The 21,086-nt window shown below is 40.8% G+C and overlaps 1 protein-coding gene across 1 annotated transcript; it reads left to right on the top strand.

The window, feature by feature from the left end:
- Nucleotides 1-1,295: 1,295 nt before the first annotated feature.
- LOC116315695 (cingulin) lies at nt 1,296-20,281 on the top strand. Its single transcript, XM_039619674.1, has 20 exons — nt 1,296-1,345; nt 6,677-7,559; nt 7,670-7,767; nt 7,886-7,955; nt 8,053-8,148; nt 9,228-9,349; nt 9,541-9,652; nt 9,908-10,120; nt 10,898-11,046; nt 13,191-13,311; nt 13,397-13,609; nt 13,783-14,004; nt 14,101-14,349; nt 14,498-14,668; nt 14,946-15,107; nt 15,379-15,552; nt 15,709-15,827; nt 16,558-16,666; nt 16,778-16,941; nt 18,533-20,281. Exons 2-20 carry the CDS (start codon nt 6,678-6,680, stop codon nt 18,666-18,668), a joined length of 3,582 nt encoding a protein of 1,193 aa, XP_039475608.1. The 5' UTR covers nt 1,296-1,345; nt 6,677; the 3' UTR covers nt 18,669-20,281.
- Nucleotides 20,282-21,086: the final 805 nt, after the last annotated feature.

The following is a 21,086-nucleotide window of genomic DNA, read 5'->3' as shown; positions in this document are numbered from 1 at the left end:
AAGGTGATTTATATCTACATAAAGACTCAACAATATTAGTAAGAAAAATCCCAAGAATCACATGACCCCTTATGAGCAAGCACTTGGTGACAGTGGGAAGGGAAAAGAAATCACAATTTTGGTTGGAAGACACCAACCGATGCCATCTACAATCTTGTTGCTATGATAGCAAAGTGCTACAGCCCAGAGAACCAGCCGGTGTACGGCTGCGCCATCTACTGGTTAACAGGACAAATAAACGTTGTGAGGCACCTGCATCTATCAGTAGTCCTTGAAAAGTTTTGTTTATCTAGGTTACGCGGGTCATTATTTGGAAAAAAAAAATACAAGTTCCATTTTCAGCAAAAAAAGGTGAAAAAATGGTCCAGAAACAAGGAATGAGTGGCATGGAGGTTTCACCAATTACAAACCTAGACAGTATCAATAGCCCCGCCCAAGCCAGCGAAACGGCCCAATCACAGCGCCGTACTTGGCGGGGCTGGGCGGAACGTTTACATCCCTGACAAAAAGGTAACAGGTTGCATTCCCAGCAGAAGCATAATGAACTTATTGCTGTGATAATTTCCGTAGGAGTTAGGTATTTCTGTTCACGTTTCCGTGTGGGCTTTAATGGATGTCAGTCAATATATCTGAATTATTATCGGCATACAGGAGGCGAGAGGATACGAGAGGAGCAGAAGAATAAGTTCAGAAAAAAAGAGGTAAGTTCACGCTGGGTTTGGGACCTCTCATAGCCAGACAGCTAAACCAGACAGGCGCCGCTCCTCGGACAGTTACTTTGACGCTTTGTGGGTTTCTGGTGCTGCCCAGCGGCACTTATTTTTGATTTATGGCAGTTATGTAATAGTTTATTTGGTAGTGTCACTGTGAGCCAGTGTAGCTGAGCAGCTAACGATGGTTCGAGAGAAACAGCGCTACCAGCTAACGTTACTCCAAGATAACTTTTGGATTTGCCCGTTAAGTGAAGGGAAGTAAATGACAAATAAAACAGAATAATACGTCTCTTTAAGACAAATGTAAGAATAGCGAAGGTAGGCTTAATGTCAGAGGTTTAACTTTTAAAACCATAAAGTTGTTTAGAAATGAGCCAGGTGTTTCTGTTTCTGTGCACACCTGTGTACACCTGTGCGACCAGGCGATCTGTCATTGGAACAACGGTACAGGAGAAACGTTTTTAGCACATAGCTCAAAAGGATGAATACAACTGTAGGGAAACCATTAAAGGATTGAACCCGGGTAAACAATGGGTAAACATGCATTTAAAGTACACCTGCTTTTGTTCTCTTCACAGCTCATGTGAAACTGATGACACGGGCAAGAAGGAACAGCAGATTATAGTTTTGAGGTGGGGAAAGGCTCATGGATTGGGTCATGAATTTCACTAATTATAGCATTGAGCCTGCAAAGCTTCGGGTACAGTTTCAGAACTCGTAATGCGGTGGGAATGCCTCACATTGGACTAACAGATAAAAGACCTGTGCCGTGTTACACGTACAAGCAGCTGATACACTCAAGTGTGCAGATAAGACGCCATAAAGTGAGTCTCCCACACTGACACACTTTCAGCCCCTGTATGTGTAAAGGACAGAGAGACCAGTGTCAGGAATTTGGAAGGGAGGGGTGTATTTATGTGCTCCTACTTTTGTGTCATTTTTTTTGTACATTGTTATGCCAATGAACTCCTTTGCACTGAGAAGAGGAATAAATGGGTGTTTGTTTGAGGGTGAAAGAGGATGAGGGCTTGGTGTTATGTCAAGAATGTAATGGAGAGGGAGTATACTCTTAGGACTGAGTACCTGACTCTCCTTTAAAAGCAGAAGAGAGAGTACAGCACTTGTATCTCTGTTGCTTACATGATGACATTTGTGATTTGCAGGACAGTCCTGTAAAACTTTATGATTCACTTGGAAGAAAAGGAGGATTAAATGTTTTTTACAGCATCCATATGCCAGCTTTATAGCATGCTGTAAACTAGCTCTCAAATAGTCCAACTAGCAATGAGTTGATAACATTTTGATTTATTTGTTTTGTTTGGGGTTTTTTTAAAGGCAAATATTTTCAGATGTGGTGTTTTGATGCTTCCTTGGTTTAGTGTCCGGCTGTTTTCCATCGCTTTCAACCTCATTCAGCACACAGACGTTTACATTTTCATTCTTAAGACGTTTATACAGTGCTTACCAAATTTATTAGACCCCCGCGCATTGTAGGTTTTATGGCACATCTGCCCTAAATTAACAGTATCGGTAACCAAAATCATTTTTATGTTTCTGTTCTTTAAAAGTTCTTTAATCAAAATTATGCTTTGGATGCAAAAATCGTAATTATTGCTTTATTTTTTTATTTTATTTTTATTTTTTACAAAAGCAGTAAAGCACATTATTATATTTCTGATTAAGATGTGTAATTAGAAAAACCGTTTCTGCCAAGTCTGGTTTTGTGGCTTTATGAGGACAGAAGCTCCGCCCACTTGCTGTTCAAACCTTCTGTTTGCTTTTGGTAGCCAATAAAAAGAAAGTTTAAAGGGAGAGGAGCTCAATGAATTGTTTCGGGTGTTAATTAATTCAGGAGTCAAACCAAAGACCAGTATAGGATAAACAAGGTTTGTTTTGAACTGTGACTCATGCAAAGCTGTTCTCGTATAGTTTGAGAACGAGAGAAGACTGGCTTTACTTAAAAACATAGCACATGCTTACATACTTGTAGTGCTTACGTTTTGGCATGAAGGGTTGTTTTTATACCCTAAGGATATGTTTTTGGCACATGTTGCCATCACCCTTGTCTGCCATCTCCAGCGGTGTCATTTTTGGGCCAGTCTAGAGATGATGCGATCACATTAGCCATGTGGACTCTGAGTCAGCAGAGGCATGTGATTCCACACGTTGCCGTTGTTTCATTTTTCTCCTCACCCATTCTGATGTCCTCATTCTTTTTTTCTTTTCCTTTCCACCTTAGGTCTTAAAACGAAAGCAGCTTCAATTCAATTTACTTTTTGAGAATTGACTTTGAGGCCACAGGCACAGGCTCGTCAGCATAACTGCAGGGTAGCACGACTCTCATGAAATTACAAAAGCTCCAGATATAGCTGTGCAAGCAAAGCTGGTCTGTTATTAAAGTTGCAGTACTCATAGTTATGATTCTGGGTCTCTAGAGTGAACACTGTTTAGTCGCTTATTGGCTAATGGATTGCTTTCTGTATTTAAAAAAAACAAATTCATGGGTTTTACAGACCTGAAACAATCACCTTAGGTGTGACATGTTAGTTTCACATCACGAGTTTAAGATCAAAGGACAGCTTGTTTGCCATCCTACTCTCAGTGTAGAAAGCATGTTTATTTAGAGTGCTGTGGAGGAAAAAACACTTTGGAGTGAAGCCTAAAAGCAAAATTTAAGCATTGAAAATGACTTCTTATAATCGGATGGACAGTGTGACAGAAGAGAAAGGGGCAGGAGCAGCAGGGGTAGTTAAAGCATTCCAGAATTGCTGCCCTCATTTTCCGCCCCACATCAGCTGGACAATGGGATGAGTTCTCCTCCAACCATGTCCCGCTGTCGGAGCTGGAAGTGCCTTCCTCCTCTGTGACAAATAAACAGATATTCTCAGACAGACATCTTTCTGCTTTATATTTTGGTTTCTTTACATCAGTTTGGCTCACTTGTTGCTTTACGGGTCACATCAGTTTAGATGAGCATGTCCCATTAAATCGCAGATTATTAGTTAGTGCACTTTTCTTGCGTGTCTGTGCTACAATCGTCAGTGGACGACACTTTTGGTTGACCTTGGTTTACAAGAGTGGGCTGAAATCTTTATGCTCGGCTTCACAAACTTGTTGTGACACACGGCGCTTCTTCTGTGGTTCCCAAAGGGTGAAAAAAATCGACCAGCTGCACACAGATACCTTCGAAGGTCATTCTCAGTGACGTCACTCCATTCATTGCTGGGCCAGTCATTACCTTCTTATCTTGCTCCGAAACTGTTTCATAGGAACCACTCCTGCTTGCCTCGCTTCTATCTCAGAGTCGCTTGGCTTGTTTGTCTTGTCTTACAGATTAAAAAAAGTTAGTAGAGAAATTTTTAAAAAGTGTTGCATTAATTTATGGAAGCATGTGTCTGTGGAAATAGTTATCTATTCAATGGCTACTTTTGTAGCCAGTCCTTTGTGAGGACCGGAGGAGAGGGAGGGTTGTTTCGGAGGAACAGCTTGACTTTGGATTTTATCACACACAGCACTGATAAGAGGAGAAAAGTGGAGTGTTTTTTTGTTTTTTTTTTTCTATCTCTCACTTCACCCTCCCTCTCTGTTTCCCAGCCCACTTTCTGTCTGTCACCTCCAAAGGCTGCAGACAGGAAATGGAAGGTGCAGAGCGCAGAGGTTGGGGGGTAGTTTTGTAATAGTTTGACAGAGAGTTGAATGAACCATACTATTGTGCAGTCCTGGGGGATGGGGTTTACTGTGTGACCTAAAACAAGTTATTATCAGCCAGAGTAGTGATTAAGAAGCCTGGCAGTTACTAAGCTTAAACAAGTACGATGAATGGAAGCATTATTTTAGAAATTCTCATTTTGTGTATTCAGAAAGTATAAAAAGTTAGGATTAGGCAGTCAAGAAAAAGACGAATTGAGAAATTTCAGATATAGTTAATGAAAGCAGTAGTGACACTTGACTAGTTGCTGCAGTAGCTGTCTGTGTTTAAGGTGTCAAAGTTCAGTTGAGGGAATTAGCTTTAGATTTGGAAACTTCCAAAAGTTTCAGAAGGCTTAGCTGGTCCTCACAGGGGAAAGTGATATGTGGGTGTGTGCTCTCAGGTTAATGACTAATGGAGCGCACTGAGGTTAAAGTCCACATAAGCAGTAAAGAGCCAGAAAGCGCCTATAAATCTAAGAACACATATTTTAAAAGGAAGTCTGTGTCTCTTATTTTTTACTTTTCAGAATTACCTGTTAATTAAAGTCTACTGTCTATACATTTGTTTTCACAATTTGAGGAATTTTAAAGCTGACACTAATATTATACTTGACAAACAGCAAATAACTGTTTAAATGAAGATATGTTTTTAATAAACAATCAGTCTTGCTATAGACCCATGAGATTTTTTTTGACACTAAAAAATGGCCTTACAGTTTTACAGTGAAAAATAATCTCATGCGTGCAGGTCAGGTGGATAAACGATGAGTCACAGTATCTTAATGACATCAAAGACTGATATATACTCAAAGTTATTATCAGCTGATGTTTGAGGTGTGGCTGTCGCCATATATTTTTCAGTATTACTCATTTTCTATTTGAGGTGTGGGAACACTTACACACATACCTCAGCTAAACCCTGCATGTAGAAATCTCTTTCTATTCTGGGATAAATCTGACGCATGCACAAATTCCTGTAAGTTTTTCCCTCCCTGCTTCAATACAGTAATACAGCTGATAGAAGTAACCATCTTATCAGCTCTGAGAATAAAAGCTTGATGTGCAACATTGTTATGTAGTCATACTTTGGTAGAGTCACAGAGTTTTATCTAGAGGGTGGCTGTAACAAAGCAGGTTGTCCATTATTGGTGGTCCAGAAGTCAATGTCCTCATGGAAAACAAAGTACAAGGATCTTTGATAATTTCCCTTTTTTTAAAAATATAAAACATTCATATAAGGTTTATATTGTTGTACCTGCACTTTTAAATCCTATAGATGAAATATAAAAACATAAAAGAGAGAAACTGGCAAAAAAAAAAAACTGAGCCAAAAAAATCAAATGAAACAAAAGATCTGTGTGTCATGAGGGGGTTTTACCTAAAATGTGATTTGAATAAAGAGACTTTGGTGCAGACATTTAATATTGCAGGTAAAAACATTAATGGAAATACAGCATATAGAAATCAAAATATCAGAAACAGAGTTTGCATGTTGAAAATCATGAACATCTTCATTCATCGCTTTAACTCTCTTAGGTGAGCTTTTTTGCAATGTCTTGAAGTAGTCTTTAAGAATAGTTCTCCAGGCTTCTTAACAGACATTCAAAGCTCTTTTGTTCTGTTCTCTGTTAAGATGATCCCGCATGGCTTTAAAAATGTTGAGGTCTAGGCTCTGGGAGGCCAATCCATAACTAATAGTGTTCCGATGTGGGGGGTTTTTTCCATCCAGGTATGCTTTTACTACATTGGCAGTGTGTTTCAAGCTGAAAAATAAAGCTGCTGCCAGTCAGAGTAATTCTAGATGGTATTGCATGAAGCCTCATAGCTTTGGAAAGCAGTAGATGGATCAACTGAAGGGGTCAGATGCATCTTTTAGGTCCTGTGTCAGGTCTTTGCTGACACATTTCTTCCTTTCTTAAGGACATGAATTTCAGATACTGTTCAGCTGCCGGTGATTGTTTTTTGGGGGCTGCTGCTTGGCAAAAGAAAAGAAAATGTCAAGGTACAAATGTCAAGGACTTGAGTGAAAAAGTAGTTAGTGCTCAAAGACAAAATTTGAAAGACCTTCAGAAAGCCTGGAGCGCTATTGTTCAAGGCCATGTTAAGAAAACACAAGAATGTCTGGCTCACTGGAAGAAAAATATAAAGAAATGAGGGCACGCTTAGCACTTCGCACAGTACTGTAAATCTCAAACCAGAATTTATTTTTTTTAATTACAAAAATATATCTAACAACTTCTTACTTTTTATTCTTCTTATTCTACTATTGCCAGTATGACCACACCATCTTCAGGTCAGACGACCCCGGTGGACTATGGTGTCCAGATCCGCTTCATCAATGACTATCAGAATGGTGGAGGGCAGCCTGCACCCCAGCCAAAGACCAAGACTCAGACTACATCTAAATATGGTGTAGCAGTCAGAGTGCAGGGAATTGCTGGCCAACCATATGTGGTTCTGAAGGATGGACAAAAAGGAGATTCATATGGGGTTCAGCTCAAGACCGAGTACTCTGGCTATAATAGCCTTCCTCGGAACAGAGGGAAGGCAGAGCCAGGAACAGAGGGAGGTTACATTGGAGGAGGAGAGCAGGGAGGGCTACTACGCCGGGCTCAGTCTCATGGGTCGCTTCTCGACAGGGATGGAGGGCCGAGTAACGAGGAGTATCAGTTATCTAGACCACCAGGAGATGGGAAGTCTGGTAGTTATGGGAATCTGGATGGAGGAATTGGAGTAAGGGGAGATAGAGAGCAGGGATGGCATGTCAGTGATAGAGAAAGGGGCACTGAAAGAAATATCTGGCACGGTTCTTATCAGGCAGGGCTTAACAGGTCACTGGGGTCAGTGAGGGACAGTCCCGAGCCCCCGCCTCAGCCAAACGAGCTACACTCTAACAAGAGACAGACGTCTGTCAACAAGCTAATAAACAGGTTTGATAGTGTTAATGCTGGAGGCCAGCAGAGAGGACTCCCCCCTGCCCAGCAACATCCAGGAGCTACATCTCCCCTCACCACCGCCAATCCCTACACCTCACCTCCATCGTCAACTCACAGCAGCTTGAGGCGCAGCCAGGGCAATGTCACCAAAATTCCTGGACAGCCAGCGAATCAGTGGGCCTCACTGGAGCCACAACGACCAAATCTGACTGAGGCACAAGTAAGAATTGGTTTCATTTGTGGCTGCACAATAAAGTAGATTTTCAGTGAGCTTCGACCACCGCAAACCGTGCATTGTTGCAAGAGTAGTTTTCTGATCTATATCTTAAGGTGACCCCTGACCTTTTGCTGGACCAGGGTCAGAGTGCAGAGCTGAGCAGTGAGGAGGAGCAGGCCATGAAGACCATATACAACATCCTGAGACAAGGGTACGTGCTTCCATGTTATTAGCTTTGCTCGCATCCAGTTAGTTAAATAAAATGGTAGAAGAAGCAAATAGTTACGTGTTTGTAAATTCGTCATTTGACCAGTTTCTCCTTTTCACAGGAGTAGTGAAACCGATGTCATCGTGAGGCACAAAGTAAATCTCATCTTTCAGAACATTCAGCACCTTAAGGTTTGCTTGTTTTGAAAGTGTCGAATTCAATGAGGAGTTTTTTTGTTTTGCTGTTTACTGAAGAGACAGCTTACATCTATGTCCACTATGTTGACAGCCCAAACAAAGCATGAGGGAGGAGTGGATGAGTGAGAAAAGGAAGCTTGAGGAAAAGGTGGTTGCACTACAAACTGCACTGCTGGAAGAAAGGAAGGTAAGTGGAGCAGAGAAAAGAGAAGTAAGACAGAGATATTGTTATTTATACCAATACTTTCATGTCTTTCTTGTAGTTTGTGTTTTGTCCCATTTATTGTTTTTTGGTCTCACTGCGCTCCTCTTTGCTCTCTTTTTGGTCCCCTCACCCTCCAACCGGTCGAGGCAGATGGCTGCCCCTCCCAGATCCTGATTTTGCTCGAGTTTTCTTTGTGTTAAAAGGGAGTTCTTTCTCCCAGACGTTGCTTTATCATCTGATTGTTGGGGTAGTCCCAACAATCCTTTACAGTTCAATATAAATACCTTGAGCTGCCTGTTTCAGTAAACTGGCACTGAGTAAGTAAATTTACACTAAACTAAAGCTTCAGCAGTGTTAAAGTGACACATTATGATAATAATAATGAATAGGACAAATTGAGCCATAATGTGAACTTTAAACCGTATCTGTAGTCACATTATCTTCAGTTGGTGTAAGTGGAAAACTGTGCACTAGATTTTAAGACCTTTCCTGTAGTTTCGGTGTCTTGTGGGACCTGACTAGTTTTTCTCAAATCAGCCTCCAGAAGGTGTTAACATTCAGAGTATCCTACCAGAGTAACTCGTTTCTGATTACACGGATCACATCTAGTGCTACACATAAACACTCAAGCCACTCTTCCTGGAATGAAAGCAGCTACTCCACCAACCAAATCGACTGAGAAACTGTCCTCAGAGTTTCTGTGCCTTTTTAACAAATCTTACCAGGAGGGCTGGGGGGTTCTTTAGCTTGGAGTGTGCTTCAGATTAATCCTCAGATTAATCCCTTAAGCTCTCTGGTCGGGTTAGCAGCACACACAAACACACACACACACACACACACACAATAATCTAAATAATTAGCCATTATATGTTGTCTTAAGGAAGCTGGGCAAGACTTAATCTCTAATAGCTCTTTATAACTTAAATCTCTTACGCATATTGATTGTTGCACAAATGTAACCCTGCTTCAACATTTCCTAAAAGCCCATTGTTGATGCCAGCAGAGCAGAGGGTGTTATGTTTCACTGCCCTCATTTATTCATCATGTCTGTCTGTGTGTAGGACTCTGTTAGCAATTCTGATCCTGCTCTGAAAGCAGAGCTGGAGAGTTGTCTGGATGAAAATCTGCAACTCCAGGAGATGCTGGACCGGAAGAAAAACGAATTAAACGAAACACAATCAGAGTAAGAACATAATAGCATGCACACACTCAAACACATTTACAAGGGAAAGCAGCAAAGGGCATGGTACTGCTACATGCAAGACAGTTGGATGACACAAGCAGCTACTGTAGCTTATTCACAAAGTAAACAAATGTGCCGGTTATATTCAAAGAATCCCTCACAGGCATGTTTTTATCCTCGTTTCCTTGAAGGCTGACTCAGTTGCGTATGGATCGGGAAAACGCTGAGAAGCGGGTCAGAGATATGGAGGACCAGATGGCTGAGTTTCAAGATGAGCTGAGAAGAGAGAACAGCAACAAGACGGTATCTCTGACATTTCCGACACACACACACACACACACACACACACACACACACACACACAAATACTGATGCACCAGTGATGCATAGTTTATCTTACCCAACTTTTTAAAATAAACTGCTGTTTAGCTTCTATTTTTTACACTCTTTTGAAAAATACTTTACTCTTAAACAGGAAGTTGATGTTGCTTTAAGAAATTTTTATGAGCGAGTGGTCAGAGTTATCAGGTTAATGCTGTATTTCCCTTGCATGTGCAGGATCTGGTTTCTTCTCAGGCGCAGCTGATGGAAGTTTTGCAACTAAAAAAGAAGCTGGAGGAGACACTACGACAGAGAGAGAGGGAGCTTACAGCTTTGAAGGGCGCTCTGAAGGAAGAGGTGGCATCACATGACAAAGAGATTGAGGCGCTGCGAGAGCAGTACAGTGCGGATATGGACAAGCTCCGCAGCAGCATGGAGCAGGTGTCTCAGGTGTGCACTCACAGTAGCAAACTGAGCATCACTTACAGTTGGCATGTGGAAAGATGAATAAATACTTTATTGATCCAGGAAATTGTATTCTGTCGTCTTCATCCTGCTACGCTAATGCAGCGGGATAAAGAATAAAATTTATGTAGGTACAAAACATTTTACATGTACAACAATGTTAAAAATAAAGAAGAAAAATAAGTCAAGAAAAATAATTAGACTGAAATTGTGCAAACAGCCTTTAATTCTTAAGAAACAGCAGCCAGGAGGTTGTCTTCTTCTTTCAGCTGCTTTGTTTAGGGGTCGCCACATCTTTATTCTTCGCGTATTCGCTGTTATACCTGCCTCTTTCTCATTCACACACATGTGCTCTGTCTTGCTTCCACGGGCCTTCATTCCTCCTCTCTCCAGAGCATACCTACACCTGCTCGCTACTCTTACTACAGATCAGTGTCGACTGCAAACATCACAGTCCACAGTGATTTCTGGCTGACCTCATCTGTTAACCTGCCCCCATCACAAACAAGAACGGGCTCAATGCTGATCCCTGATGTAAACCCATCTGTCACTCCAGCCGTACACCACTCACCACTGTCTCGCTGTCCTCATACATGTCCTGCACAAGCCTCACATACTTCTCTGCTACTCCTTTGTTTGTGAAAGTGCAGCATTTGTTGAGTTTTACTTGAATATTTGAAAGGAAAAGCCGTTCAAATGTAACACATGCTACGAAAGAGAAATGACACAACAGGTTATCAGTTTTTCTGTCTCCTACTTAAGTCTCATGCAGGGATTGAAGCAGAGCGCTTGCGTGTAAATGCGTCAGTTCGCTCCCTGCAGCAGCAGCTGGAGGACTGTCGAGATGAGAGCAGCCACTGGATGGAGCAGTTTCATTCAACCAGAGACGAACTTCGAACAACTAAACAAGAGTGAGTCTAAATACGTTCTGATGTAACAGTCGTGTCATTCGCAGAGTTTCGTCATCATTGCTGACCTGACTTTGAGATTTCCAGTGTTCACGTGGACATGGATTTTTGTCATCATCTTGTCACGTTTTCCTTTGCACTCTCTTTACTAATGTTTCCATTCTTTCTCTCTCATTCTACCTGGTAAATGTTTCTCACCCTCTCTGTCAGAGAGCCACCCAGCCACCCTGAAACACAGTGAGAGTCGCAAACTAAACAGTGTTTGTGTTTAGCTTTACTGAGCTGTAGATGTGCTGAACTGTGCTAACAGCTGTCTCTATAGTGGCAAGGCCATTCGCACTCAATAAACGTATTTCATGATTTTTTTTTAGCCCAAATCCAAGTGTGTGTGTGTGTGTGTGTGTGTGTGTGTGTGTGTGTGTGTGTGTGTGTGTGTGTGTGTGTGTGTGTGTGTGTGTGTGTGTGTGTGTGTGTGTGTGTGTGTGTGTGTGTGTGTGTGTGTGTGTGTGTGTGTGTGTGTGTGTGTGAAACCAATAATCAAATATGGATCATATTCGTTCTAGTTGTACTTTTAATGTAGATGATTGTCTAGTCACAATTTGAATCTTAGGAAATTCTATTTTCATGTTCTTCGTTGTGTTGATATAGTGGGCTGAGTTACTGTAAAAACAGTATCTAAGCATAAACCTTTAAACGGACAGTTAACTCCAAAATCAAATTTACATCTTTTGCCCGTGTCCATTAGATACACCTTGCTAATAACAGGTTACCACTTTTGAATTCTTTGTAGCACAGATTGATCAAAGTGCTGAAACATTCCTCAGACATTTTGGTCCATGTCGACATGATAGCATCACACAGTAGCTGCCGGTTTTTCAGCTGTCCATCCGTGATGTGAATCTCCTGTTCTCCACATCCCAAAGGTGCTCTGTTGAATTGAGTTCTTGTAACAGTGGAGGCCACACTATTACATCAGCAACCTAAGCCTTTGATACAAGGCAAGCTGGATCCATGCTTTTCGTGTTGGACCCAACATTTGAATGTCACAGCAGAAATCGACACTTCTGAGTCCAGGCATCCTGTTCTGTTGTCCATTTTTAGTGAGCCAGTGTGAATTTTAGCTTCAGTTTTCTGTTTTTAGCTGGCAGCAGAAGCACCAGGTGTGGTCTTCTTTATACCATAGCCCGTCTACTTTAAGGATCAATATGTTGTGTGTTAGAGGCTCATCTCAGTTGTAATAAGAGATTATCTGAGTTACTGCCCCCTTCCCACCAACCAGAGACAGTCTAGCTATTCTCCTCTAACCGCTGCCATCAGCAGGGCATTTTCCCCAGAGAACAGCCGCTCACTGGATATTTTCTCTTTTTTAGACCATTCTCTCTAAACTATAGAGACACAGAGTGTGGAAAATCCTAATAGATCAGCAATTTGTGAAATACTCAGACCAGTCCATCAGGCACGAATAACCATGCTACATTCAAAGTAACTTAAATCATCTTTCTTCCCCGTTCTGATGCTGTTTCACCTTCAGTTTTGACCATGTCTAAAGCTGTGAGCCTAAATGCATTGAGTTGCAGCCATGTGATTGGATATTTGTGTTAATGAGTAGTTAAACAGGTGTACCTAGTAAAATAATAATACAGTATATATCCATCTATATTATTTGCTAATATCTATGGAGAAATCATAACCATTAAAAAAAATTTTAAACTCAGTCAGCAGTTTAATCTAAGAACTATTTTCAGTTCACCAAATGTGCACAATCTGTATTTAAAAAAAAAAAAAAAAAAAAAAAAAAGCACTTCAGAGGAAAAATGTGTAAATTAGATTTTGGCATAAATTGTCCATTTTAAGATGCTGAAGAGTGGTGTGGATGGCCTTATTTGTGTGTGTTTAGCAAAAAATATAATGTAGACTTTTTTTTTTCTTGTGAATTTATCTGACTGCAATGTGGTAGCTGGAAATCAATTTATTTTGTCACTTAAAGATAATCTTTTAGCTCCATGAAAACACCAAAGCAAATTCTAATATATCAGAATGATTAACGAATACAATCAAACTGCTCTTGATCAGATAATAAAACATTATTTAAAACAGTTATATATGGATTGATTGGTTAAGATCAGATGCACGTGCACATTTCTTAGACTCCTGCAAACCCGTCTGGAGAAGGAGGAATTTGAGGAAGAACTAAAGGAACTCCAAGACAAAATGACCTCCATGAAACAACAGACACCAGACCCCAGCCACACACAGACTCTCAGCCAGGTGCAGTAGACAAACGTTATACTTCATCTGATCATGGAGGCATTGCTGAAGGATCTGTTTAACAAGATGTTACATTTTTGTTTAGGAGCTCCAGCAGTGCAAAGCTGATTTGCAGAAGGGCAAGTCTCAGGTAGAGAAAATGAGGGTGGAGTTTGACAAGAAGGTCATGGAGGTCATCTCTTTGAAAAAATCTCACCAGAACCAAGAGGCTGAACTGAAGTATGAGATTGACAGGTTGAAGGGCCAGTTACAGAAGGCCAAAGAGGACTTTACTAAAGCACAAGAGAAAAATAAACGGGTAGGTTTGATCTCAGAGCAAAAAAAATAATAATTTAAACTCTTGTTTTAATCATGTAAACTAGCCGGCTTGGTCGACACATTTCTCTGAATGTGGTAGTTTTGGTATTAAAAGCATCTGTTTAAATGACTCTGGTTTATCTTCTGGTTTATCTTTTGTCTTCCTGCCTATAGCTGCCAGACCCAGCAACCATCTCAGAGCTAGAGCAGAAGCTTAATGAGGCCCAGAGTGAAGTTACCCAGCTCAAAAAGAAGCTCTCATTGACTGAAGAGGAACTGGACACCAGTAAGACTCAGCTAAGCAGAGCTCACCTGGACATTAACTCGTTCCAAGATGCCCAGCAGGAGCAGGAGGAGGCGACCGCTCGTCTCAAAGAGAAAATCTCAAGATTAGAGGTAAGGTTGCATCCCTTACAGGACCATCCAGCTTAGTGATGCCTGGGAAACTGTTCACATTCAGGCTTATTTGGATGTCCTCTGTGGTTTCCTCAGGCTCAGCTGCAGAGCAATGCTACAGAGAGCTCAGAGGCAGAGCTCGCACTCCACACTGAGGTGAGAGGCCTGAGATCTGAGCTCGATGAGGCTAAGAGGAAAGCCTCCAGACTGAGCCAGGAGCACCGTGAACTCAGCCAGCGTCTGGAGGATACAGAAAAGGACAAGGAGGCCCTCAAACAGACCATCAGCCAGCTGGAGGACACTAAACGACAGCAGGAGAGAGCTCTAGAGAAAGTGAACAAAGACGTAAGAAGGATAGATCATTTTTATACCTGTGCAAATGAAAGAAGTCTGTATGTATCCTTCCTTGTCCTCTCTGCTCACTGGAGGATACACAGCACAAAAAATTAATTCTGTTTTTGTTTTGTCCTGTCTGCCCCCGTCCTTCTGTCAGTATGACTCTCTAAATGTGTCCTTAAGAGAAGAAACGCAGGCTCTCAGGGTTCAACTGGAAGAACAGAAAGACCGAGCACGCAAGGAAATGCAGGAGGTGCAGCGTCACGAAAACGATGCTCACTCTGAGCTGGAAAAAAGCAAGATGAACATAAGGAAACTGGAGGAAGAGGTGTGTGCCTGTGTTTTAAGTACTTGTTTTTTTTAACCTTTTGACTGATTTTTTTTTTTTTTTTTTCCTTCCATTGTATTCATGTATAGACGGGTGACAAAGAGGAAAAAACTGTCTGATTAAGGCCCTGCATGGTGTAAAATGAGCCTTCATTTCAAAGGGAATCAACCCAAACTGTGACGGCACTATATCCTGTCTGAATGATAATCAGGGGTTTAATTTGACTTCCTCTTCCACATGGATGACATTTCTAAAAAATTATGATCGCTCTAACTAGATATCACGGCAGAAGAAGGAGCTGCTTCTTGCATGTGAGGAGAGAGACAACCACCAGCTGGATAAAGAGCTGCTCGCCAACAGACTGCGCCACCTGGAGGGAGAGCTGGAGGCCAGCAAAAACAGCCACAATGAGAAAACCCGAGAGATTCGCATCCTGGAGGTAAGCGGCTCATCTGCTCCTCTCCTGGTTTGGGAGAATGAATCATTTGGGAGTGTAACCCATGGATACTGTGCTCACAGCTTTTAATAGTTGTGCTCTGCATACACTGACTCTGTGACAGTCTGCACATCTATTACATTTATAAATCAAGGGTAGCATAGCTATCAAAATATGATAAATGCTGATTATTTTAATAAACACGAGTAGTGTAATTTATTTATTAGCTTGTGTTTTTCCAGCAGTGTCTCCTCTGATCTCTTGTTTCTATCAGGACAAACTAAAGCGTTTGGAGTTGGAGGTGGAGGAGGAGAGAAGCAGTGTGGATATGCTGACTGATCGTGTGGCTCGCAGCAGAGACCAGATCGATCAGCTCCGCTCTGAGCTCATGCAGGAGAGATCCTCGAAGCAGGACCTGGAGCTGGACAAGAATGCAATGGAGAGACATGTATGTGCACATGCACCAAATTTGTGTTTGCTAAGTTAACCAAAGTATTGTTTAACTCTCATGTATTATATATTTAATTATAAATAAAGCCTTTGGCTTTACATCCTACATGTCTGTACTTTTTAACGCCATATTTGCTCATGTCTGTCCCTGCAGCTGAAGGAGCTGAGGAGTCGTGTGGTTGACATGGAGGGTCAGTCGCGTTCCTCTGTAGGAGTCTCCCAGCTGGAAAGCAAAATCCAGGAGCTGGAAGACCGTCTGCGGAGCGAAGAGAGGTGCAGTGAAAACAGCAGACTACTGCACTCATGTTGATCTATATAGTGGAACTATTTATTTATTTATCGCTGTGTTTGAGAACGTTTTTGTAATGGATCTAGATTTTTTGTATAGAAACGTAAAGAATGAGTCTGACATTCCTCTTACTCACAAAAGTGATTATTATGCATTGTTATTAGTGAGCCACCAGAGCACTGGTGACTTTTAGGCTTAATGTGCCTCAGCATTCAGCGACCCTGCTCTATAACTTTATGTAGTCTGCCACTTCATTCCTGTGGTTCCTAGATGCTTCCACTGTGCAGTAATGGTGAAATGTCACAGACCATCACAGTACCACACTGAGTTTCAGTGAGCTCATTTAAACAACTCATTTTTTCACAAGTGTTTGTAAAGGCAGACTGTATGGTTAGGTGCTTGAAATTACACCTGTGACCGAGAACATCTGATTTAAACGATTAGGAGATGTGGCTTTTGTCCAAGTAGAGTATGCTACTGTTTTGTTCCAGATGGCATCACAGGTATTAATTGATGATGATCATGAGTTGTTGTTCAGGACAATCCTAAAATCTAGTAAATTAAACGTTTCATTAAATTGGTTTTCTAGGTTGTATTCATTTTTCTGTCATGTGGTTGAGTCACTGTTTCTAGTTGTAACATGTAACAGCAGTGAGTTGGTAAGCGGTTTTGCTCAGTAGCTGAGAAGTCTTGCTTTCTTTTTCTGACTTCAAGAGAGAAGAACGCTGTGTTGGCAACACAACGTCGTTTGGAGAGGAAGCTAAAAGACCTCAATATGACATTGGATGAGGAAAGACAAACACACACTGAACAGAGAGACCAGGTATAAATATTTACCATGTGCTGAATGTAAATACAGAAATCCCCTCACAGAAAGTGGAAAAGTTGAAACACATACTGGCAAACCATGCTTAAATGTCAACTGGTGTTGCAGCTTGCTCTGAGAGTGAAGGCTCTGAAGAGGCAGGTGGATGAAGGAGAGACAGAGCTGGAAAGGTTAGACGGAATGAGAAGAAAAGCTCAGAGAGACCTGGAGGAACAGATGGAGCTGAAAGAGGCTCTGCAGACCAGAGTCACAGCACTGGAGACTGAGCTTAAGTAAGCGCTTCCTTTTCCTGTCCCATTCTTTTTGTTTCTCTTCCAATTTGTTACTCAATGTGAGCTTCTGGTAACGATTATGCAAGGCTCTTCTTGGCAGCCAGATTATCACAGTGTGTGTGTGTGTGTGTGTGTGTGTGTGTGTGTGTGTGTGTGTGTGTGTGTGTGTGTGTGTGTGTGTGTGTGTGTGTGTGTGTGTGTGTGTGTGTGTGTGTGTGTGTGTGTGTGTGTGTGTGTGTGTGTGTGTGTGTGTGTGTGTGTGTGTGTGTGTGTGTGTGTGTGTGCGTGTGTGCGTGTGTGATTAAGTGAGAGAGACACCATCTCCTCCTACTTGCGTCACAGAATGAAAAAAACTGCATTCACATGATGTAATAATCAGTGAACCCACATTGTTTAGCTGTGACACATTGATACCGACACATGGTAAAGATTCACACAGCCTCCCTGAGGTGCAGCATTACACAGTCTGCTGGAATGTTTTACACACATCAATCACCCACATGTGGATCGGCTATTTCATTAAACTAAAACGGTACATTACTCATACACCACAGGGGAAATTAAATTACAAACATCCTCTAACGAGTTCCAATGAATTGCATGTAGTTCTTTGGTTTTACCAGCAGAGGGCGGGGTATCACAACCGCTTTAAGGATGATCAGACTGGTGCTCAGAAGTTGACGTACACTCATCATGGACATGGCCATTTTGGGCTTTTAAAGATTTCTTTGAATTGTTCTGTTTTCAATGGTGGATTGATTGTACAGCAAGCATTTTCAATGACTAATAAAAAACAAGAATTAGGTTTAAATTGACTTTAGGATTTTATCTAATCCACACAGGGACAAATGTATACATACACTCACTCAAATCTTTTAATACATGATGCTGAACGTTCTAAAATTTGGTAAGGCCAAGGCCTGTTAACACTCATTAGTGATCGTGGTTAACTACAGTTGACGGTTTCTCTTTGCTGGCATAAAAAGGATTTTTTTGACAGATCTCAGTGAAAATCTAAGAAGGAGAATTATGGATTCAGAAGGTCTCTTGGAGCCATTTCTAAACAACTGCATATTCCAAGGTCATGATTTCAACCAATCATAATGCAGCACAAGTTATTCGGCTCTGTCACTAGTTTTCCATGAAGAACCAAGCGGTTAACCTCAGATGACACAAAGATTTTGTTATTTAACCACAATGACATGCGGTATGTTTGGATGATTAAAGGTGAAGCTTTCAAACTTAAGAACACTGTACAAGCTGTCAAGCATGTAAACGCCTAGATGGTTCAAACTTGGACACAGTTGTTTGTTTTAACAGGACAGTGATCCCAAACATAGATCAAAATTGGTTTTTGAAATGGATAAAAAAGACAAACATTAAGCTTCTGGAATGGCATTCCCAAAACCCTGACCTCAACCGTATTAAACGTTTTTTACACTATGCCTAAAGGCTGTGTGGCTTCCTGATGAGTGTATGTAAACTTCCTGCCATGTCTGTAGCTGTGTAGACAGGTTTGATAAGAGAAAAAAGACTGACAGCAGCTGATTTTGTGAATGTAGTTACTGATAGTGATTATTATGTCTCACAGGAGGAAAACTCAGGCAGCAATACGCCCAGCTTTGGATTCATCAGCTCTCAGCTCAGACGATGACGACAGTCTTTACGATTCCTCCACCATCACCTCCATCCTCACAGAGACCAACCTTCAGACCAGCTCCTGTTAAAGCAACGCTTTGGGAGCAGGTCGAAGGTGGGAAAATAAAACACTGCCAAGATGAATGTGGAGGAGAGTGTGCAGTTTATAGGCTTGGAGTAAAGCCAAAAGGCACTACAGACAATGAGGGAGGGAAACCTGGGGAGGTAATGACATATTGTGGGTTAACAGGAGATTTTTTTTTTTTTTTTTTTTTTTTGCATACCAGTGTGAATTGAAGGAAACAAAACATCCTCAACATTTGAGGGAATTTCCTTCAGCATACAATATACACACGTGTCCTCTAGGGTACAGTTGAAATGCCTCCACTTGATGCACATTGTACACCAGCAGACATTGGGGACTAGTCAAGAACCTCCAGCATACAAAAACTTATCACTAACAAAGTCAGTATGTTAACTGCATGAGAAGAAATGCAATCTGAAACAAAACAAAAAACAAGCAGGTTATGATTTGCATATTTTTTTGTTTTTGGTACAAATTCATCATGCCTTTTTCAGGGATGAAGCTCTGGGTCAAGCACGTAAAGCTCATCGTCTTGCTTTGAGAGAAATCCTCATCATTTCCTTATTTACATGTTGGACTTTTTTCCTCTACTGTGGTTCTACACAATGCAAAGAAACATACATAGACATAGATTTACTAACAAACGTGGACCAAATGTTGACACTGCGAGCATTAATTGTAGATACAAACAACCTCACATAAAAAAAATCTTACATTTTCTGAAAGTTAAATTACTAACACAACCTTATGTGGACTGCACATCGTTCTTTCTGAATGAAATGTGAATTTTTTCACTGATAACAAAAATATTTACTTTTTGTTTATATTTTTAGCTTTGGAATATGTCCGATACATTTGAGACATGTTTACTCCACTGTCCAGAATTCAAAGTCAAAGAATACACAGGGATTCTGAATTGTACAATTATAACAAAATTGGCATCTTATATTTATTGTTTTGGGGAGAGACACAAATTCTGTTTGTGGTGTGATGAGAAAAATGGGAAGACTGTGTGAAATTTCAGCTTAGACTTACCTGGTGAGTCTTTTCTGCATCTGAAGAAGATTCCTGGTTTTCCAGGATTTCCAGTGTTTTGGTTTTGTGGTCCATCCAGACAGGAAACCGTCTGTCCTTTTGTTTTCACTTTTAGAGCAAAAATGGTGGCCAAACTTTTCAATTAGTCAGAAATGTAAAGCTGCGCAGCTCCTATGCATTCCCTTATATCAAACCAGTTAAACTTATGCTGTATCTACTTTGTATGTAATTATAATGCCTTGAAGTTGTTAAAGAATCATTTGTAATTCACTTGACAATGAGTTTTGTAAAGTGTATTTAACATTTGTAGATTTTTTTTTTTTTTTTTTTTTTTTTAAACGTTTTGAAAAATCAGTTGAAGTTAAAATCACTTTTTTTCCGTAGTGTAAAACCTGTTTTCAGAAAAACTGGAAAATGGTAATGAATATGATTTATTAAATGAAGATGTTGAATTAAAAGTTGCTGGTACGCTGTCATTGTTGGCTGGAAACATTTCAAGCTGTCTGTAATTAAGTTGTTTGTTTTGTTTTTTTTTTGTATTGCAATAATTAAGCAACATTAAATCTATTAATTTAAATAAGACATGTTTTACTTGATCACTTCTAATGAGCTGATTTTCCTGTGCGGTTTGTTTTTGCACATTTCAGAATAGACATCTTCCTTTTGGGTATACTATTGCAGTAGCATTAACTATACTATTTATTATTTGTCAGATTTCTCCTTGTTATTATTATTCTGCCTAAAATGGTCTTATAGCTTTAGGAAAACCTGCACAAAAATTTACATCAGAACATGCACTTGATTGGCAGTAGCATATGACTTGTGGTACGAGGGAGAGTTTCCCAAAGCACAAACCCAGAGCCCTACTTCACAGTGAAAGAATCTTTTAGATAAGGCTTGTAGTTTTTACTTGATAGAATTTTGTACCCTAGCCTGGCTCCTTTTCTGTGTGTCTCTCATTGACTGAGACAGTAGGGTCCATATTGTCATGATGGCGTCATAGTGTTGCTGCACAGCCATGAAGAGATTCTCCCGTTCCACCACATCCCAAAGGCGCTCTGTTGGTTTGGATTGAGATCTGGTGACAGTGGATGCTATTTAAATACAGTGAACTCACCGTCATATTCAAGAAAACGGTTTGAAATGATTTGAGTTTTGTGACATGATACGTTATCCTGCTGGAAGCAGGCATCAGAAGAGCACAGTGTGGTCATAAAAGCACGTACATGATGAAGAACAATATTCAGATGGGCTCTAAATGATGCTCAGTTGGTACCAAGTGCTCAAAGTGTTTCAAGAAAATATCCCCCACACCATTACACCACCAGCAGCAGCCTAAACTGTTGATACAAGGAAGGAATTTGTAACCGTAGACGTTAGCCTAAGG

Source organism: Oreochromis aureus, linkage group 11, assembly GCF_013358895.1.
Source record: "Oreochromis aureus strain Israel breed Guangdong linkage group 11, ZZ_aureus, whole genome shotgun sequence".
Taxonomy (NCBI): Eukaryota; Metazoa; Chordata; class Actinopteri; order Cichliformes; family Cichlidae; genus Oreochromis; species Oreochromis aureus.
This window is presented reverse-complemented; position numbering and strand designations above follow the sequence as displayed.

Excerpts from the sequence above, each read along its gene's own strand:
- LOC116315695 (XM_039619674.1), top strand. The coding sequence starts at position 6,678 with ATGACCACACCATCTTCAGGTCAGACGACCCCGGTGGACTATGGTGTC. Across the intron at positions 14,669-14,945 it reads TAAGGAAACTGGAGGAAGAG|ATATCACGGCAGAAGAAGGA; the intron begins GTGTGTGCCTGT and ends CGCTCTAACTAG. Across the intron at positions 16,667-16,777 it reads ACACTGAACAGAGAGACCAG|CTTGCTCTGAGAGTGAAGGC; the intron begins GTATAAATATTT and ends CTGGTGTTGCAG.